Source organism: Rhipicephalus microplus, chromosome 10, assembly GCF_043290135.1.
Source record: "Rhipicephalus microplus isolate Deutch F79 chromosome 10, USDA_Rmic, whole genome shotgun sequence".
In the NCBI taxonomy this organism is placed as follows: Eukaryota; Metazoa; Arthropoda; class Arachnida; order Ixodida; family Ixodidae; genus Rhipicephalus; species Rhipicephalus microplus.
Genome location: NC_134709.1, coordinates 16913284 through 16935141, shown reverse-complemented (window position 1 = coordinate 16935141; position 21858 = coordinate 16913284). Strand labels below are relative to the sequence as shown.

Genomic DNA, 21858 nt, shown 5'->3' with positions numbered 1-21858 from the left:
GTTGTTGTTGTTCTCCTATTGTTAGTGGCGCATACCCACTGTTGGGGATTGGCCAAGAATCGAGTGGTTTCAACATTTACTGTTCAGATTTGGAATGATGGAGGTTTAACAGAAAGATTACCGATAGCCTAGGAAAGTGTGGCGCTTAATGTAATGCATACAAATATCTACATAAACGAATTTATTCTTAGAATAGAGCAATAATCTGATTTTATACGTCTATAATTATGTGGACATGTTAGGATAATGAAACTGGTTAATTAGTCAACCTATTAGTTTCATCAATATAGTCCCGGACGGCCGCGCATACTGTCCCATTAGAGAAACCAGAAGTGGAAGCTCCAAAAGACAAAATGCCCTGCGATGCCGTTGCCACCCTGATGATGATGATAACGATGATGTCCTCTTACTGGTGGCGCTCATCCACAAAGGGGGATGGGCATAGAACCGGAAGGCAGGATGTTTAAGATCTATAAAATTATAAAGGCCAATTGATATTTAAACTAAAGATGAAACATCGAATTAATTAAAATGTTCAACGAGTAAGCGCTGTCAGAATGCCAGATGGGTTACATGCAGGAGCGTCGGCATGGTTTCTTTTCGGAGGGGAAGGGGGGGGCACGAGGTGCCGCCACCCCCTGGCTACGTCATATGACGGTGATAACTAAGGATATGGAACTAAGTTCTCCCATTTATTGGCGCTTGCATGCATGCCCGCCGTTTTATTTTGGCGGCAAAAGAGAACGACGAAACCGGAATGGCTGTTTAAGTACGAGTAATCGGAGCTGTGAACTTGAAATGTTGAAAAATTATAAGCCTACGTGAGCACGACGATTTCGTTCATGCGCGTTTTTTAACGAAAGCGGTAGGTATAGCCTTTCGTTGGCTACTTTTCCGGACTTTGACGGGCATTCGTCGCTGGTTTTAGCGCCGACAAAGCGTTGAGAATAAAATTTTACTGTGTGGGGCTATTCCGGATATTGTCAAGTTCCATAATGGCGGCATCTTTAGCCAATCAGAGAGTCCGTGGTAGCCCTATGGGCCATTTCCTCTGGGCCAATCAGAGTTTACGAATGACTCCGGCAACGTTATGGCGGGAATCGGTAAAGTTCAGGATAGCACCCCTTGGATCCTAAGATTCTCTTCCCATGGCTAGGGTGGCCACTCTACCTTGGCACTATCGCATGATTTAGAAAATTTTGTATTCACGAGGAACATGCCGAATTTTCAGTATGCATATTTGCAGCGTCTTAGGTTTCCTTCGCATAGCACATGCTCTTACCCAAGGAAATTAGGAGTTGCATCAGCTAAACTGCGTTATGAAATAGTGCTACCGTAGCAAATTTTTATTTGCACCGACGCGCGGCTTCCAGGATCTTGAAAAAATTTTCGGCCAATCGGCCAATGGCAGGTCTGGCTGGGCTGCATTCTCCTAAATGCAGTGGTGTACCCTGGGGGTGGCACTTCGGGCCCGTGACTCTGCCCACCACCGCGGATTTTTTTTCTTTTCGCCGTGCATAAACAACTCAAAGTAACCATTTGCCATCCGGGCTCCCATTTTAGATCGAAGAGCTGCCCCCCCCCCCCCCCGCGAAATATATTTCTGCTTACAGCCTTGCCTTAATGCAATTATTGAAATCCATCGGAAACCGCAGAAGAAAGCAAATATTTGCCATTTTTTGTTCAAGAACTTAGGATGCAGATTTTTGTAACGTCGACCCTGATCGCTGAAACAGTCGCAAGTAGGTGATGCCATATTTAAAAAGCGAACCAGATTGCCATGCTCATTATGTCTCTTTTTCAATCTCAGCTGGTTAGTAAAAGTGAACGTAGCTCTTGCTAATATTTCACGAAGAAACCTGAATCCTCACCAAAGTGTTCTTTTGTTGAAATGTGCCCAACCTTGCCTCCTCGATAGTTATAGCGCGAGAACAAAACGACGACACAGAGACAAGAAGGACACGAAAGGCACGAGCGTGTCGTCGTTTTGTTCTCGCGCTATAACTATCGTCATGCCATACAAACTGGCCCAAGCTGCCACACTTTTTGCCTTCTCGCCACATTCACAAGCCGCGACCATAGGCGCGCGAACGGCGGGAGGGGGGGGGGGGCGAGCAGGGAGCGACAGGTAGGGCGCAAAGCCAACACCATACTTTGACATGATAGGGAGGGGGGGGGGCGCAATGTCACCTATAACTACTGTATATGGTTTTGTTTGGTTTGCTTTTATTCAAGGCAAAATTGAACAAGATTGCCTTGGGGGACACGTGTAAAGGCTAAGTAAAAGCCTGACTAGGTCGTGCCACCCTGGCAGCAAAGCAGAAACACACCGCAAGCACAGCACTCAGAAAATTATAACATCACGTGTTATCTTACACGCTACCTTTATTCCTTACATGCTACTTGTTATCTTACATGCTACCTTTATTCAGTCACTCAAATGGCAGCCCCATACATTGACATGATAGGGGGGGGGCACTGTGACGAACCTTCGCCCCCCCCCCCCCCCCTGAATGGGAACCCTGCGCAAGCCTATGGCCATGACACCCCAATGTTCACTCATAACCTGTGTTATGAGGGTCGTGCGCCCAACCCACTCTCCCTCTTGGCTGGGTCCCTGAGAGAGACTGATGTGAGGTAATAGAAAGGACAGCGTAAATACTAGCATAGTTTTGTGAAGTATAACAGGGGTTAGAACGGGAAGGGAGCATCAGGAGGAGAGGAAGGAATGGAAGAGGGTATAGTATAGCCATGCATGCTACAGTAATGTTACAGTAATTTTATCACTTAGCGGAACTTCGTTAGGTTACTGCCACAGGGATGTATGCTCTACTGTGTTTGACGACATCAAAGTAACAAAAAGATTACCGTGTTAGTCTATTCTGACTTATTCAGATTCTTAGCCTGTAATTCGTAGTTATTTCAATCAGGCAGCAGAAAAGGTTTTTGAACACTTATTCAGTAATCATTGTTTATCCTCAGTTTTATCTCTCAGCTAATATTTTAAGATTGGTTTTAGTTTTGTTACTATAAGCATCTTGCCACCCGTGGTTTTTGGCCCATCCCCTTTGTGGGTGAGCGCCATCCATTTGAGTTCTTCTTCTTCTCTTCATCATCATCATCGTCATTTAACCAATCACCCAAGGAGCATCATCATGATCATCATCATCCTGCAAGCAGAAGAAGCAGAACTGTCGAACCGGCCAGGATGCGCAGGTCTCATCCAAGGGTCAGTTTATATTGTCGTCATTGCTGTTCAATACTTTACTATCCCTATACAACAGGGTGAGCAAGTGCATGTGTATGCAGACGACAGCGCCTTCCTTGCACCACCAGTAGAGTCACGTCACATACAGAACTCAACAGACGAGAAACGTGTTCGCAAGACATTAAAAATACGCCGTTTGTCTTCGCGGAGTGATTAGAAGAAATGTTTGTCATGCCCGATAACGTTAGCTGCTACATCTTCGTTTACTATTGTGCTTCATGGTGCTAATATGCTTTATAGAACCAATGGTGAAATATCAATTACCGAACTACGATGTCGAGCCCTGAACTGAACCTTCAACTTTTACAGGTGTGGCCTTGCTCAGTCATCTTAACGCCTTCATTGAAATGAAAGTGAATCTTTGCATCGTTTGTTTTTATATGCCAAAAGTTTAAAAGATCAGTTGCGAGAACTTTTACAAACTTGAATTTTCAGCTGCAATGGGTTCTTTCATTTTGTTTGGTGTTACCACACTAGGGGGCATAGGCAGAAATTTCCGAAATGCAGAAATTTTCGGGGGTTTACCTCCTTCCTCCTTTGATCTGAAGAGGGGGCCGGGCAGCGAAATGTTGTCTAGTGTCATTTTGTGCTCGGCGGTAGCGTAGCCAGGGAGTGGGGTTCCTACTACCCCCTACACTCCGAAGTTTTCGAATTTAGTTTGCTTATATATACACGCACACATACAAACACATGCGCGAACGTGCAAAAGTATAGTTTACCCCCCCCTTTCCCTCACGAAAAAAAAAAAATTCTGGCTACGTTCCTGGTGCTGGGTATATCATGGCAAAAAATTTCGTGTGGACGGGGGGGGGGGGGGGGGACGGTTTTTCACACCTCGGGTACGTCACGGATCATACTGGGTAGCCACAAAAGCGTTCGTTACGCTGGACATATGCATGCTGTTCAGTTGCTTTTTCGAGCGTTTTCTTTTCGATCACATTGGTCTATCACATTATTTTGCTTGCAAAATGACTGGGTTGAGACGCGCATTTGAACGTCATCTTACGTGTGTGATGAAGAATTTAACCGTTCTTTCGTGGGATAAGTAGAGAAATTTCTGAATGTTCGCTAGAAGTACTTGCACTTGTTCTAAATTCCCGCCTTTTTAGTTCTGACACAAACCTTAGTGTCCCAAGCGTCAAATTTTATAATCAATAAAATCAACCTAACCCATACACAAATAATATAATAAAGGTTATAGAATAAAAATGCTTTTGCGTTAATGTTTTGTTATGCAAAAACAATCATGAGGAAGGTAACCACATCAACCGTACAAGCCACTGACGGCCGACTAAAAGGCGCCGAACAATCCAAGTGGTAGACCAATCAGATGAAAGCGTTGCATTTTTCAATGTGCTCGATGGCGTTGTCAACACGGTGCGTACTGTTTGACCACATTTCGGTGACACTCGCACTTAAATGTGCTTAAAATCAAGTCGAAGGACGTTTTCTTCGATGTACAGCAAAATTCGTAACGTGGTCTGCGAGGAGCACTTCAATTTTGCCGTCACACACATTGTCGGCGCTTGAGCCTCGCGATCGCACATTGATGTCGGCTCTCGTTTCGTTTCCGGCTTCTTTCGTCAGACCGAGATGATCCTGGACTCGCAGTACAGGAGGTTGGATAGCGCAGACGAGCCGAGTCGAGATGAGAGCCTCTACTGTCAATCGCTGAGCGTGCAACTGAAGGACGACTACTGCGCCACATCTCGTCGGTGAGTTTAGCGCGCGATCGGCGGTTGTTTGTTTGCCGCTCCAGCGCGCGAAAGTCGTTGTAAATAAGTCCCGGCTTGGCGTATATGTGTTCTCCCCAAGACTCCGAAGCTAGTGTTTTACACACGAGGCTTGTTGGAGCACATACTTAAAAACTGTCACGTATCGACGTACCACAGCTGCTTGATTGCAGGTCGGAATGCCAGACGCATGTACAATTCACAGCCCCTTGCTTGGCCCGCCAACCATTTCAGCGGAGTCTAAGGGATAGTTTTCAGAAGCGGTCACGGAGAGAATGTTTGGTACAATTTTGCGAGTAATGGTGTCGAAACGGGACACCGTTTGCGATCGCGTTTGTTTCTTGTACGATAGACTCGTGGCCCGGCAACTCTTTCAATCTTTCACTTTACAGTGGTAAATGCTGAAGGCGTTCGTATGTTGGTAACCGGAATGTGAAACTGTTTGCATACTTCGAGTTGTTCACGTTGTGTGCTGTACATGTGGCAGGGAGGGCCCCGTATTTACCTCGCAATCGAACTTGGTTTGTCATTTTGTGATGTGGCCGAGACGACACAAATGTTTACACCGGGCCGACTTTCATCGTTCGCATTGTTCGTTTGATTGCATTTTAGAGTTCCGTCAGTGTGCCTCGCCATACGGAGGAGCAACTCGTCGATCATTGGCCGAAAGGTGAGAACCAATAAGCTGTAAACATTAAATAATAAACAATGAACAATAAACTGTAAACAGTAGGTAAAAAAAAGAGCTCTGCTGCCTCTTTATGCTCTGAAAAAAAAAAAATGCAGTGCAGAATTGGAAAAAGAAACAAAACTCCCAAGTGCATTCAGGATAGACGTGAACCCTGCAAGATGTAACTGATTCAACTGTCCTTGTGAATAAATTATCGTGTGTTTAGACCGAGCACAAATTTGTGGAGACAACAGATATTGAAGCCAAGAAATGCACAAAGCAGATTTCTTGCGGCTTCAAATGAACTTCATTTTCTTATGTTTAGTATGCTAGCATTAAAAACTACAAATAACACTCCCACAGGCTCCATGTATATATACTTTTAATAATGTCTGTGATTTGACATCCCAAAACCATGATACAGTTATGGGAGATGCCATAGTGGAGGCCTCTGTGAATTTCGACCATCTGGTGGGCTTTTATGTGGACTGACATCGGACAGTACACTGGCCTCTAACGTTAATCTCACCTCCATCAAAATATGGCTGCCACGGCTGGGTTCGAACCCGCGACAGCAGTCGACCATCGTAGCCACTACACCACCACTGAGGTGGAAACCATACATTTCTATTGATTGCCCTATTTTTCCACGATTTTAACACCAGTGAGTGTGCTGTGAAACATCAGTGGTCAGTAGGTTGTCTGTTCAAGTTATGTGCAAAGTTAAAAGGCAAAACAGTATGATAATGTGCACCTTGACTTTGAGTCTTATGATTTATGGTAATTATGACAATGTCTCCGAGTCCAGCAATGGCATGTCATCAGAAGGGCAATATTTTATGCTTGCATACAAAGAATTGTATCCTCGGATGCATATGCACAATAAGGTGAGAAAATGAAATTTCGGAGGCGACTTTGCACTGTGTTAACGAAGTTAGCATTAATATTCTGCCCATTTGCTTTTTGTCGTTAGGAGCTCCACATTCAACTCACCGATGATGCTGACCCGTTTTTCTTCTACACGCTCACTCTCACTGAGGACGACTTCCAGAGGCGAGTTTCCGACATTATTCTGTCTCCTTTTAGGTCTCCTTGACAATGGCGGTTTGTGTGTTGGGTAGTCAAACCTTGATGCGCTGACTTGTCTGATATAACAAAGTGAATCTGGAGATAAGTTGCATGGGCATTATTCTGCCTAATATACTGCTGCTATATTGAAACTAAAAATGTGAGGTACAAGAAGGCCAAATGAATTTTTGTTTTGTGTTAATCAACAGTACGTGAAAACCAACAACACTGCGTCGAAATGTCCACAGAAGTAGCTTCAGCAGTACTCCTCGGTATGTGCGTCACTGGACACAATAAATATGACACAAAAATGGAATTTACAATAAATGAGAAAGGAATTTTAGCATTGTTTGTACAGCCAAACCTTGTGAGAACCAAGAGGCACGAGGACCATAATTGAGTTCGTTATATAAGACATTAGTTGTAACAGATATAAATTGGCACCAAGAAGTTGGCAATCTGGTTCGTGCGGGATTCCTAGATATTAAAATAAGTTAGTCTACATTACAAACCCATCATAAATGAGGTAATCCTTACTAGTTAATGAGAAGCTGAAAGTACAACAGAACAAAGTTAATTTGACAAAACAGGTGTGTACTCGCATTTACTGGAAGAAAGATGGGACCACATTATAACGAAACTTAATTTTTTTTTTAATTTGCTTGTCAGTTGCATTTCATTATTTGTTTTGCTTTTCCTGCTACCTTCCAAGTTTTGATTCTTGCACAAAGCAAATATATCTTCATTACACCTGATGATGCGCTGGTGCTTGTATCATCGGTTTTGTTGGAAAAATAAAAGACAACATTGAAATTAAGCACAGCCAGCCAAACTTTGCTGTAACTGATTATTTGCTATATCAGTGTTTGCTATAACGAGGTTCAACTGTTCTTCAATTCCTTTGCGTGGTCCTGGCTGTGAAATTGTTCGAACACCAGTCCTGACTAAGAAAAGTTGATTTTAATGTGCCACATAAAAAAAAGGCATGCCATGTGCCTCTGGTTCTTTTCGTTCCTCACAAGGCTTCTTGCATCCCACAGCCTCAAGGCTCAGCAGGGTCTCCTGGTGGATTTTTTGGCGTTCCCGCAGAAGTTCATTGACCTGCTCGAGCTTTGCACCAAGGATGAGCAAAAGGTTCAAACGGCTTCACTCTCCCTTGCCGCACTTCCGTCTTGTGTGCATGCTCGTGTAAAGTTATGCTTACTCGCTGCCCGCCTCAAAGGGGGCCCTGTAATGCATTTTCAGTATGGTCAGAAAACGCTGCTGATTGTTAGTCGAAGCTTCTGTGGACATTCGAGCCAAATATTAGAGCGTAGCACATGGCCGGGAATTCGCAATTAGTTTTCAAAGTCGGCTAGGAATCGTTCCCCCTTCTTTCTACAAATGATGTCATATACCTAAATAACAGCACCATATCCCTAAGCTCGCGCCAATTGATTGATTTGAGCATTGTCAGCTGCTTAGTTACTGAGGCCACTGCAGGAGGCCGCTACTTGCTTGTGCTTGCTATCGCAATGAAAGTAAGCAGCACGTTCAAAGGAAGAAAAAAAAGTATTCAATGTTATGACACATGTGTGATGTAGCTTTTTTCCCCCATGCTGTCCCTCCCTGTTTAGCTTCCAGAACACTGGTCAGGACAAGAGAAGAGAGAAAGCAATTGCAGTGTGCGACAAATCTCTTGACTCTGCTTGTCCTCGAAAAATTTTTTAAATGTTTGTGGCGGTCGACTCGGGGGAACAATGAACTCCTTTAACAAAACCATTCCATTGTTACCTTGAAAAGTGTTGCAGGGCTCCTATAAAATGGCCCTGCAATACTTCTTCAATTAGCCATGAGATGAATTCACTAAGGTAGCCTATTGCCTCACGAATTCACTGCTGCAAAAATTTTTAGAATCCGTCCAGTGTGAGCGGAGTTCCAAAGATTTGTCGCACTCTGCAATTGCATTCTGTCTTCTCTCATCCCTACGAAAGGGCTGGAAGCTAAGCAAGAAAGGATGGCACGGCGGTAGAGAATGCATCACGCACGTCTCTTGACCTTGAGCACTTTTTCTCTCTCTCTGTTTTTTCATCTTTGAATAAGCGGCTTTTTCAGTGCGACCACATGACTAAGTCTCCGTCTCTTGTGGCGGCCCAATTAACAACTTAGTGTGCTGAGCTCAAATCTGCCAATGGCTCTGATGAGTGAATTTTGAGCTTGAGCATGATTTGTCGAGAGAAGAGAAAGTAATTTTAGCTGAGTTTGAGAATTTATTGTGAATTCCGGGCCAGGGGTGCGCTGCGCTGTAATATTTGGCTCTCGTGTTCTCGGCCTGCTTCAACTACCATTTGGCAGCGTGTTCTGATCATGCTCAAAAAGTGTTGCAGGCCCTTTCAAGAAATGGGAACAAAGAGCTGGTGTCTTATGTATGCATCATATACTATAGCTCCTCTGTTTAACAAAAAAAGCTGTACTAGAGCACCGACACGTCAATTTCAGGATGCAAAGAACTTTAAAGCATAGTCAGTGCCTCACGATTTGCTGGCCACAGCATTGGTGGTGATTCTTATAACCATTGCAGGTGGGAAAGTGAATACATTGGCAACCCTTATCACGTAGTGAGACTTAATACTTGTCAAGTGCAACACGGTATACCTGTATTACTTCACAGCAAGCACACAAAGCAAACCAAATTTTATTTTTCAAATACGGAACAGTGAACGGTCACACTGGCATGAAAAAAAAAAAAAACTGCAATAGCCTGACAGTGGTCTATAAGCCTCGCATGGCAAGAGTGGAGTAATACGTACCATTCGAGTGTCACAAATGCCTTTTCAATAAGATAAAGTTGGCTGTCACAGCAATAAGAGATACAGTACTGTGGCATGCCTCTCAATGTTAACCATCAGGGTTAACCAATGTAGTTCCTAGCATTATGTTTTAACAGAGCTGCCGTAGAGCTATTGCCAACGTTGATGATCATCCTTCATTGGTTTTTCAACTTCTCTCACCTACCACAGGACAGCCCCCGGTTTGTCCTATCTCTTATGGTCCACGGCCGCATTGGCTCGGATCCGGCTATCTTGGATGTCGTCGAGGTTAATCCTTTCAAGCACCTAGTCCACCTGTCGCTCAAGCTGGCCTCTGCTCCCGACACTGTTGTCCGTAAGCACCTGAGCTCTACCCTGCGTCATCTGAAGGTGCGGTTCTCTACGTCTGCGGGATTCAAAACTTGACTCAATATGACAGTAAGCCAGATAAGCAGTTTGAGAAACCGTGTTTGCTTGGATGCGATGACGATGTGCTAGATAGTTTCAAAGTAAAGATTGATGCCAGAAGATATGCGTTTGATTCACAAGTGGTTGAATTGTGGAGCACTTCCTTGAGAACCTGTGTGCATAAACTTTAACGGCGTACTAGAGGGCAGTCTGTTGCTAGTGTTTGTGGTCGCTGCAACACATGATGCTTCAGCCAGCGTAAGAATGATTGGTTGCGCATAGATTTGCCAAAGCTTCGTTCTTTTATCTCCATGTGGCCTTCAGCCGCTCGGTCACTGGACAGAGTTCAGCAAAAGTTTAGCAGTCCCACTTCACCATCATGACTCCTTTAGGCTTACTAATTCAAATCAGCTCAAGAGGTTTACAATGAGCCCCACATTTTTATTTTATTCAAAACAGAAACCAAAACTCAATAATAAAGTTACAAGCACGCTCATAGTTTGAGGGCATATCCATGTACTACCCACCATTCCCATAGAGGAAAGAAGTGTAAACTTTAAGGGCTCATTTTTAAGGGCTCAGACTGTGATGCCAAGAGAGGCATAGGGGACATCATTAGAAGTAATTGTGATGTAAATGTAAAGAAACAAAAGTGGACGAAAAAATAACTTGCCAGCAGCTAAACCTTGTGGGGGTGCTAACACCTCCTGTAAAGTTGTTTGCACCTCATGGCGCACATGTCTCGCGCATAGGCTTTATATAGGTGTGACAACTATCGAGCGGTAGGTGGCGTTGTGCTCGCGAGCGTTTATCACCACCATCATCATCGTGGTTTGATCGGTGGCGCCGGCAGTGACGCCTGGCGGCAAGCCTTGGTGGCGGCACGGGAGAGATAAGCAGTTGGCGCGAACGGTCGTCTCTGTTGGTGCGTCCTCGATAGGCGGCACCGTGGGTTGCGCGCCGGGGGCCCTTGTGGTAAGTCCAGCGTTGGCGAAGCCGCCTTGAGTGTGTTCTTGTGTTTGTTATGTTGTTGAGTGTTGTTTAATATTGTGTAAGGATGTCTTAGTGTGTTGATAACAATTGATGTATAATAATTCGGCTGACGATATCGTCAATCTAAACGAGTTAAATAAATGTGGGTTGTTTGGTTCGGTCCGACTGCGTTGGCTGTGTCCGTTCACTCCAAGAGCGTGGCGCTGTCAACATCGAGATGGCACAACCTGCTACTTTCAAATAACGCGTCCTATGTTTTACCACTGAGCTACGGCAGCGGTCATTCCCCCCCGTCCACTTTATATGGTATATATGTGCATTCAAACATGGGGTCATCATTCAGCACCACCTGTTGTCATTGTTAATGGACACTCGCTGCAATGGCAAAAGGAGGCGCTGACTGACACTTTCACGTTTAACAATGCTTATTGCCTAACGATGGGATATCTGGCATCTAGCTGCGGACTCCTTCGTAGATGTCTTCATCGGTATCGCTACTCAGGCTCAACTCATTGCTGCTGCTCGGGTCATTCGCACATTCATGTATCCAATTGTCGTCAGTGCCATCCATAGAATTGGAAATCCTGGTGACCTTAAAACTCTTTATGACAATGTCTCTAGACACCACACGCCACGCGTCTGAAATTTGAACAGACCAGTCTTCCTTAGTTGCGACAACACTGCTGTTTTGCTGGCGAGATTTCGTTTTATTTTTCTAAATTGGACTGCCAGCTTGATGGAAGCGGCCCTTATACGAGCGTGGCCCTTAGTAGAGTTTATACGAGGTCGCCATCATAAAAGTCACATGATGCGTTTTGAGCAAGTGGGTGGGTCGTATAGGCTACAGCCATATTGGAACACTACCGTAGCGTTCACCCGTAGTCGTGAATAAGAATATTGTTGCATGGGATCCACATAGCTGAACATGAAGTACAAAGAAACAACAAAAAAGTTTGTGATAACTTTGTGGAAACTTAGGTCAGAAATGTAATGCTGGAAGAAAGGGATGGCAGCTGCCCAGTGGTCTTCATAGAGCGAAACAGGCTGGAATATTCTAGGTATCACCTTCAAGATTTATTAGCAGGGGTTCTGGAATTAGTGTGAAGTAAATGTCTAATGGAGCCGGCATTACTTCATTTGTGAACACTGCACTCTTCATAAGCCTGTTTTGCGCTTTGTGTCATAATTGCACCCGCAATTCGTCATTTGCCAGTGCAGTGTCTGCGCCTTAGCGTGTTTCCGACACTGGTTTAGTCACCAGCAATATGACTGTCACCCAGAAGAGTGTTTTAATGGACTAGTTGGTCAAGCACGGTAAAAGGTAAAAACTGCGCAAACTAGACTAGACTACAGAAGAAATAACACACAGGACAGTGCTCATCCTGTTTATCATTTCTTCGTTCGCCTCATCTAATTTACGCCATTGTTACTTTTTATTTTTAAAGACGGGTGTGTTGAGTTTTGCACCATCAGAACGTTGACCCGAGCCACGTTGCAGGACGAGAACAGGCGGCTGGAGGCCGCGCTGCGAAGCTCCGAAACCGACTTCCACTCCCGCCTGCGGCAGTACCAGGAGATGGCGACGGAGCGGTCGCGTGAGCTGGACCGTATCCACTCCCTCCATGCCTCCCAGCTTGCGTCGTTGCGAGAGCAGCATGAGCGCGAGTTGGCAGCGGAGAAGGAGAATGTACGCAAGGTAAAAATGGCTGTGTTTGAATTTTTTTTTTTACTTTGGAGGTCTGTTGTAAGGAATTTATGCTGTATTGGCATCTTCTGTGGTCCTGCTACACACCGAAGCGATGTTGTAGTTGAGCACTACACTTTTTGCCACTTGTAGGCAGCTAACTTCCGAAAAAGAATGACTGACGACGAGAGACTGTGCTGCTGATGTGGTTGTACAGTTTCCTGAAATCTATTCTATTTTAACAGTGAAGCTGTTTGAGCTAGCCATAATTTGTGTTTGTGGCCTACCAAGAACTATCACCATCATAAATGGGTATTTGCCACAGAAATGGAATAAATCCTACTACTCACCACTGGTCCACTAAAAAGGAAGAAGGCAACAGTTGGCCTTATCTGTGTTGTTTTCGAAAAGGGCGTCTTTGAGTCTTCCCGATTCTGCCAAACTTCTGCAACACTGTTCTAGTGTGGTGCTTGCTGTCTTATTCCGTCTTCTAAAGTGCTGATTGAATTCAAAGTTGTTTCTTTAAACGTGTTGCTGCAGGCCAGTTCGGAGCAGCAGTTTCGCTCGGACTTGGAGCACCGGGAGACGGAGCAGAGGCTCAAGAAGCAGATCCAGGTCCTCGAGGCCGACGTCTCCATCAAAGAGACGTTGAACAAAGTGAGGACCTTTTTATGATGGAGTGTCTTAGTCTACTCTGTGCCATCATCATCATCGTTATAGTAGGTAGTTGTAGTACTAGTACTAGTACCAGTAGTCATCACATCACAGACACGAGTGAATAAAAGGGAAAGGATGACAGGGAGGCCTGAACTGACGATGATGATGACTTTCGCTACAAAATACTGGGAAAGCAATTGGCATTTTCGTTCATTACATTTATTAGAGACATCAGTTGTGTCGTATGATGAGGCGGTTACACAGCACCTCCAGCAAATGTTGTACAGTAGACTCTCAGTGAACGGAAATCTGTTAAACGGAACTATTGCTTGAATATTGCCTCTGGAATGCTTTTTTTTATGGCTTGTATTCTGCACTCATGTTCACCTGTCGGTAAACGGAACTCCTTTTAAATGGAACATACTTTTGCGGTCTCTTCAAGTTCTGTTTACGGAGAGTGTACTGTAGGACGATTTAATCAGGAAACAGTGACAACTTTGCAGTCGGGGCAGCGCCAGTCCGACACGAACGAAGATCTCGCGCACAGCAACTGACGCCCGAGTGCATCTTTTTTCTCTTCTTCACTACAATTGTAATAAAGCAAGGGCAAGGCACCTGGTGCATGTAAGAGGCTCACATAGATAACAAGGAGTGCATACATGGCAGGATTCGGGTTCTGCCGGCAGCAAATCACTTGATGCGGGGCATTCGCTGAAACGTTCTTGCCTGAGCCTGCAGGTCGCGCGGTCTCACTTGCCCAGTCGCATGTAAGTGGACACATTTCAAATCTAGCTGTGGTTTTACCGCACCTCGCCTCTCGTGTCTTTCAGGACCTACAGGAAAAGCTGTCCAAGTCTGAGCAACTGTGCCGAGAGCTGTCATTGAAGGTGACGGCGCTGGAAGCAGCAGTGGGACAGTGCCAGCGAACGGCTGAAGTGCTTTCAAGGTGAACAGCATGTGGCCATGTCCGCTAAGGCTGTACAGTAAAAGCTCGTTAACTCGGATCTCACGGGACAGGAGAAAATGTCCGAGTTAACCGAATTCCGAATTATCGTACGGAACATGAAAACAAAAGAAAAACGTACACGGCACAGACAAACCTTTATTTCTTAAAAAAGTGCGTTATTTTTGCCTGCCTCGCTGTCGGAATTTCTGACAGAACGATCTTGTTTAATCCCATCAGGTGGTGGTGCGCACATTCACTGTCGCGAGAACAAACGCAGAAACCCTCGAGGACAGCAAGGGCTTCGGCAGCCTCCTGCACGGTGCGGCGACGTCGCGTGGGCTCATCACGTTTTTCAATATGATAACCTTTCTTTCAAAATCATTTGCTGGCTGCTGTAGCCGCTTAACTCCTGTGACGGTCGCCATGAAGCGCGACGGCGGCGATAACGTGCACAAACACAGCCGCAACACGCGAAGTCACAACACAAAGAACCACGACACGAAATAGTACACCAGTAGGCGTAGCATGTGCGTAGCGAGCAGCTGTTAGTCGACACTGGATGCGCCGACGGCCCAAGCGCTACCTAGCTACTTCCTCCTCATTCACTATCATCATCGTCATATTCTGCTGCTGTTCGCTCGGTTTCGGTTTCTCTAAAACTCCGGTTCTGCCGTCGGTTACGGCAAGCGGTGCTTGAGCCTCCAAGCCGCCGAGATTGTGTGACTCTGGAGTCCTGATAGCCCTCTCCGGAGTTGTTCAAGATAACCGGTGCGCGGCTAAATCCCTCCGAATTGATGAGCACTTGACCTCATTGAAATATACACAGTTTTGCAGGGACCGCGCCGCAAGTCCGAGTGAACCGAATTTCCGTGTTAACCGAATCTTGAGTTAACGAGGTTTGAATAAACGAGCTTTTACTGTAGTGGTTTTAAATATGTTCACTCTACCCAGCCCAGTGTATTGAAGAGACACTAAAGAGAAAAAAATTGTTTTGTGTTTTAGTTAAAGTACAATTCCATAATCCTGGAAACACTACTCTCACCGCGAGGCGACGCTTGGTAAGCGAAAAAAATGCGTGAAAGGAAATGCCGGTGAAGACACCACCTTGGTATTCCTGCACGAAACACCGTGACATCATAGATTTTTAAAATATTATGGGGGCTTCAGCTCACCGCACACGACCATATTTTTTGGACTTATAGAAAGCTGCACTTATCATGAGTGTTTCGCTATTTTTTAAATGACTTTGGCAAACAAAGGTCATCACAGGGTATTTTCTGATAAAATGGTATGATTGTGTGCATATTAAAACAAATGAAAAAATTGTACATTTCGGTCATACAATCTTTCAGCAGTCAGTTGTATCGAGTATCAAGAAAAGAGGACAAATGTTTCATGGTGGACAAAAATTTAGAAAAAAATGAACTCCGAAAAGTCAAGTGTTGTGAGTAAATTTTTTCAGTGATTAAAGAAATCAGACAGCTACACACAGAAGAAAATACATAATAATAAAGAAGAAGAAAAAGGAAGTGAGAAAATGCAAAACCGCTTTTTTTGTGCCAGCATTTAGTAGATTGGAACGCTGAAATAAGGCGAACGATAAAAAATTCTTCTGAAGAGTTGACAAGTGCGGTGAAGTATCTTTGAATGTTTAGGATAGGAATGGGGGAGAGAAACATTTCTTGCGTGGTGTGAAAAAAAAAATTACACCGTCTCCCGCTAAAGGTAATTGCAAGTAGCACGCGAAGAAACACGTGGGTTGATTTAAAGTTCTGTTCGTCATGGGCACCTTGCCCGTTGTTAACGCGTTCTTGCAAGTGGAACACACCATTAATTCACTGTAGTTTGTGTTGCTGTCACTCATCCCAAGCTCTTGTTGCAGCACGACACGCGGGTTTATCGCCAGGCCACACGGGAGCATGTGTGTTCTTTGCAAGTCTGCAGAATCTCGTTCCCCAACTGATTGGTGACAGAGTGTAAGCGGGAGAGGTCACAGCGTCTCACACAGGCCCCAATGCGCTAGTGCGCGAGTGCGTTATGGCAGTGCTTGAGCCAGCTGTTGTGCATGCGCAGTAAACGTGTTTACGCACACCGGATCAAACTCCGCCATAAGCTGCTTCGCATTTAAAAAAAAAGCTCTCTTCTCCTCACAGGGAGAAAGATACCGTTGAAGCTGACAAGCAGATCAACGAGAAGGATGCCACCTCCCTGAGGTCTCAGGTCGACAAGTTGGAGGCCGAGCTGTCACAGAAGTCTAGACTTCTGGCTGAAACGAAGCAGCTTCTCGACAACTGTGAGCAGAAGAAGGTGAGTAGGCCGTAAGGACAGTCTTATTGCCTGCCTATTCTGTGCAGTTGCTCTGAAACTCTTGATCATCACTAGCACGTGAGCTCGCCTTTCCTACAGTTTTCCCCTCAAATGTGTGCTTGTGTAGTCTCTTGAGTATCTATTAGTATGGCTGTCCTTTCCTGCTGAAACACCAAGCTAGATGTGGTGAATTAATGCGATGAAGTCTGTAAATCTTAAATGTCTCTTGCTGATATCGGGTCAAAAACTGTGTGCCCTGGACAAATGCTGCATATAAAAAAGTTAGTCTAGCATTGTGTTTGAGTATAATTGTACAGGGTGTTTTATGAAATCTGTCCAATATAATAAAAAAATCACAGAAAGGATGTATATGCGTGCTACCTGCGGCATTACCTTCACTGTAGCAAAGGGTACCTTCAGATTGCCTACAAACATTAATCATGGCAGTAATTATAGAAATTGATTGATATGTGGGGTTTAACGTCCCAAAACACCATATGATTATGAGAGACGCCGTAGTGGAGGGCTCCGGAAATTTCGACCACCTGGGGTTCTTTAACGTGCACCCAAATCTGAGCACACGGGCCTACAACATTTCCGCCTCCATCGGAAATGCAGCCGCCGCAGCCGGGATTTGAACCCGCGACCTGCGGGTCAGCAGCCGAGTACCTTAGCCACTAGACCGCCGCGGCGGGGCAGTAATTATAGAAATTAGAACAATTAACTTTTTAACCAGTAGAAACAGGCAGTTGAGTCAGCTGGGCAAATTCAAGCTCTTCTTACGAGTAGTCCATAGCTGCTTTGAAATTTCTGATGGGTGGCCACTGGTAATCACTGCGGAACGATGAAATCTGGCTATTTTAGCTGGCGAAACCAAAACTGATGCATGGATGATGGTACGTACCGTTCATTTCGAAAAATTCCTCAATGATGACACTGTTTCCCTCGCGTTATAAACCATCAATCTAGACCATCGTGATCTGGATGTTTTGATTCGTGGCAACGTTTTCCTGCCGCATGGCCGCTTATCGACGCTCACTAATCCTCCTCCTCCTCTGATGCAAGGGAAACAGTGTCGTCATAGTGGGCTTTTTCGAAGTGAATAGCAGATGCGTTCTTTGCTGGGTCTGTTTTAGTTTCGCCAGCTAAATTAATCAGATCTCAACGTTCCACGATGATTGCCAGTGGCCAACTTTCAGAAATTTCAAAGCAGCTGTGGCCTATTCACAGGAAGGACTTCAATTCGCTCAGTTGACTTGACTGCCTATTTGCACTCGTTGAAAAGTTAATTGCTTTAGTTTCTGTAATTACTACCATATTAATTTTTGTAATCTGAAGATGGCCCTCTTTCGCAGTAAAGGGAATGCTACTGGTAACATGCAGGTACCTCCTTTCTGTTCATTTTCAATAATATTGAACACAATTTTTTAAACACCCTGTATAGCACTGTGCGTCAGTTGGTGCCGAAACTGTGCAGCGGCAGGTAGAGGCGCTCTTGGAGCAGCGGCAGGCCCAGCTCGGTCGACGAGAGGCGGCCGTCAAGACTCTTTCGGACGACATCCTCAAGGGTAACGAGATCATCAAGCGTCTTCAGGCCGAGCTTAGGGCCAATCACGCAAAACTACGGCTAAGGTATGCACAAAGCAGGAAGCCTTTCTTGCTACACTCAAACCTCGTTATAACAAAGTTGCATCTAGCAAGAAAATAAGTTTGTTATATCCAAGAATTTGTCATAAAAGGTTATTCTTAACCCTGTTTATATGGCAAGAATATTTTTCGTTTACTTCGTTATATTCGTATTGTTATATTGAGCTTTGAGAGTACTCCTGAGGCTGGAAGATGGTCTAGATACTCTTGTGCTACTGTATTTACATAATTGTAAGTCACGAATGTAGATCAACCCCTAAATTAGCATGGGGAAAGAGCACATTTTATAAAGGAAATTTTAGGCTTATGCAACTAGCGAATTATAGGTTCGAAACTAATTCAAAGTGAATAGTGATTTTGGTCGAATAATTTTGAATCAAATTCAAGTAGTATGTTACACATATTATTAAAAAAACGGGCATATTTGTCATCTGACTTACCCGCTTAATTTTAAAATATAAGCGAGGCCTGTGCAAATGCCATTTTTCTTGCTTCAATGGAAGTGGCAACAACTTTGATTAGTAGCAGGATTTGACTTTCATGGGCTTGTGTGAATATTCGAATGCTTATAATATTTGAACGAATAGTATATTATTCAAATTCGCTTCGATTCAAATTTAAATTATTGAAAATTTTGAAGTATTCGCAATGAATGAATAGGTGTATATGAATTCGCCTGTAATCAAAGTTGGTTTAAGGTTAGTGTAGGAGAGCTAAGCTGTGAAAGCACCCATTCAGGGGAAATTCGCCCTGTCGCGAAGCCTTTCTTAAGTTTAAAGGGGCTCGGCAACACTTACTGAGCATGGTCAGAAAACGCTGCCGATCGGTAGTCGAGGCTACCGAGAACACGCGAGGCAAATATTATAGTGCAGCACGTGGCCTGCGAATCACAATATATACTCAAAGTCTGCTGAAAATTGCTCTCTTCCCTCGGCAAATGACACTACAAGCTCAAAAATCACTTGTAACAGCCATTGGCTGACTTGAGCATGGTGCGCTCTGTGGTTACTGAGGCCGCCGCTACTTGTCCACGCGTACGTGCGCGATCGCACTGAAAGGCCGCGTATTCGAAGAGTATGCGTACAGGTAGAGCTGGAACGCAGAAGTTACATCATAGCCATCCTACATCGTCCCCAATGCACTCACAGTAGAGTGCATATATTACGGTGAAGTGCTGTCAGAGGCAAAGCTGTTGCCCATGTTCTCTATTCACATTACTAGACAGCCTCGAATGCAAGCTGCCAGTTACCGAGTTTCTTCGGCACATATGGAATTGAATTATTTCCGACAGGGGTTTCGAGGATTATGAGGCAGTAAAAGCTTCAGTTCGTAGATTGAGGTCACAAGCGTGTTTGAATGTGTAAGTGAAGCCATATCATAGACTGCGATATGCAAAATTTGGTTCTAGAGGCTGGCGTAAAGGTCCGTGCTCCGATGCTGTTGCACAACACGTCTATAGCATGTGCAGTGTGTTATCGAGGAAGTGTTTCGTGCATTTCAACTTTTGATTGGCATTTGCCTTTAAACGTTTCGTGTTTATACTGTAATTTCGCATAGGCAGAATGGTCAATAAAGAATAAAAGAACACATTTCCATGCCCTGAATTCGTCTGTGACACGTCGTATGTGCTTGGCTCTCCTCAGGTCAGAGGTCATCACAAAGCAAGAGGACGTGCTGACTGAAAAAGAGCAGCAGGTACAGAGCCTCAAGCGGAAGCTTGATGACCTCGAGCTGGCCAACAAAAGGAAAGAAGCTGAGGTAACTTTTCAATTTCTTTGTCGTGCCTTTAATTTTAAAGCACAGCTTTTTATGCCTTCCCTCTAGACTTGTGCGAATAGTAAATTTTTAAGTTCAAAGCAAGTAGCGATATTGGTTGAATAATTTCCAATTGAATTTGAAAAGTGTATATCACATATTATAAAAAAAATGGGCATCTTTGTCTAGACCCAACTAGCCTCCATAGTCTTCTTAAAAATTGAAACAAGGCCCGTCCCTACTCAGTGATGTTCTTTTTGGTTCAAAGAAAGTGGAAACAACTTTGAATTTGACTTTCGGTAGAATGCAAGTGATGCAGTGTAAAGTACGTTGTTTTAAGGTTAACTTTAATTTGAGCATATAAGCCGGATGAACAAGCTTTCAAATTAAAAAAAAAAAATGATGTATCGATGCGAGGGTAATATGTTCATTTAACCTGGAAGTGGGGCTTCACGACAGTGAGGATTTTTTTTAAGTGTTTTCATGGCATAGCATTGCTTTGCTGCAGTGAAACCATCTCTACAGGAGGTTTCATGCGCTGTGTTTATTCGTTCATATTGTATGCATAGAAGTTTTCAACAATTCAAATTCAAATAGAAGTGATTTCGGATACAGTAATATCCCTTCGAGTATTTGAAGCATTCGAATATTCACACAAGTCTACTTTCCTCCCATTTTCGGTGTGGGCTGCCCAGCCGATTTCTTGTCGTTTAATATTTGGAATGCCTGTCTAATGGTTGAACAGTAGAAGTGGGCAAATTATTAAGGGCTCATTTTCTTCATGAGACTCATCATTAATGAGAATAGACAGCAATGCCAATGTAAGTATAGTGGGTGATATTAGTTGTAAATGTAATGTAAATGTGAGGAAAGAGAAGTGGCTGAAGAGATAACTTGCTTCGGGGAGCGACCGAACCTGTGACATGTGAATAATGTGTCCGACGCTCTACCAACTGAGCTACCGCGACAGCTGTAGGGTATAAACGTGCATTTAAACGTGGGAGCATCAGTCGGCGTTGCTAGTAGCCATGACGTCGAGTGTCGAACACTCTTCTGTCTGATGGTTGGATCTAAACTATACTCCTTTTGAGAAAAAACATCATGATTTAACTGTGGAGCATTTAATATGTGCGAAATTCCCTGCATTGCCATTCTTCTCTTGTGGAACTTAGGGCTGTAAGGTTAGCGAAACTGTTTGTTTAGCTTGCTCCTCATTAACCGCAGTATATGTTCTTATTGTGAAGAAGAAAGAGCGTCGTTGGCAAGCAACATCGCCACCGCTTGGGTACTGGGTGCTGGGCTTCGCTCGCTCGGCTCGTGCTGATCTTCGCCGGCATCTGCTTGACCGTTGCTCTTGCACGATCGTGTTTCTTCGTAGGACCACCGTCGCAACAGTCGTCAATAAACCCTTTTACAATTGGTGGAAGGTGCTGACATTCCCCGTCGCCTGAACCTGGGTGCTGCCATTCGCCGTCGCCTGAACCTGGAGCTGCGCAACCGAACGCTACCTCCCATTATGGCTACCAACAACGCACAACCTGGCTCTTCCACTCCATCCCCCAGCAACCCCGGCGTTCTTCGTTTGCGAGAGCCCAAGGTCTTTAGCGGAGCTGATGAGACCGACGTGGAAGACTGGTTCGCTAACTATGAACTGGTGAGCGCAAACAACAAGTGGGATGACGCGGACAAATTGACTTACGTCATCTTTTACCTCACTGACGTGGCCGAAATGTGGTATAACAACCACAAAAACGACATCACCACGTGGTCCATCTTTAAAACCTTGTTTGCTGACGTTTTTGGCCGACCCGCAGTCCGCAAGTCCAGAGCCGAACAACGCTTGCGGACTCGCGCACAATAGCCAACGGAATCTTTCACCAGCTACATCGAAGACATTATTGGTCTTTGCAACCGGGTGAACACCACCATGCCC

General features: G+C 44.6%; 1 protein-coding gene across 2 annotated transcripts in view; it reads left to right on the top strand.

The window, feature by feature from the left end:
- LOC119181837 (spindle assembly abnormal protein 6 homolog) overlaps positions 1-21858 on the top strand; it is a 269839-nt gene that overhangs the window by 223842 nt on the left and 24139 nt on the right. Inside the window, exons 1-12 of one of the 2 annotated variants that reach the window (XM_075875138.1) lie at positions 4531-4645; positions 4856-4983; positions 5614-5671; positions 6645-6724; positions 7780-7873; positions 9739-9918; positions 12428-12625; positions 13154-13270; positions 14101-14216; positions 16370-16523; positions 18001-18155; positions 19814-19928. In XM_075875138.1, coding sequence (XP_075731253.1) covers positions 4862-4983; positions 5614-5671; positions 6645-6724; positions 7780-7873; positions 9739-9918; positions 12428-12625; positions 13154-13270; positions 14101-14216; positions 16370-16523; positions 18001-18155; positions 19814-19928 — 1389 coding nt within the window. In that variant the 5' untranslated portion in view covers positions 4531-4645; positions 4856-4861. Of the gene's footprint in view, positions 1-4530; positions 4646-4855; positions 4984-5613; positions 5672-6644; positions 6725-7779; positions 7874-9738; positions 9919-12427; positions 12626-13153; positions 13271-14100; positions 14217-16369; positions 16524-18000; positions 18156-19813; positions 19929-21858 lie in introns of those variants that run through there. The other variant, XM_075875137.1, reaches the window with a different exon arrangement.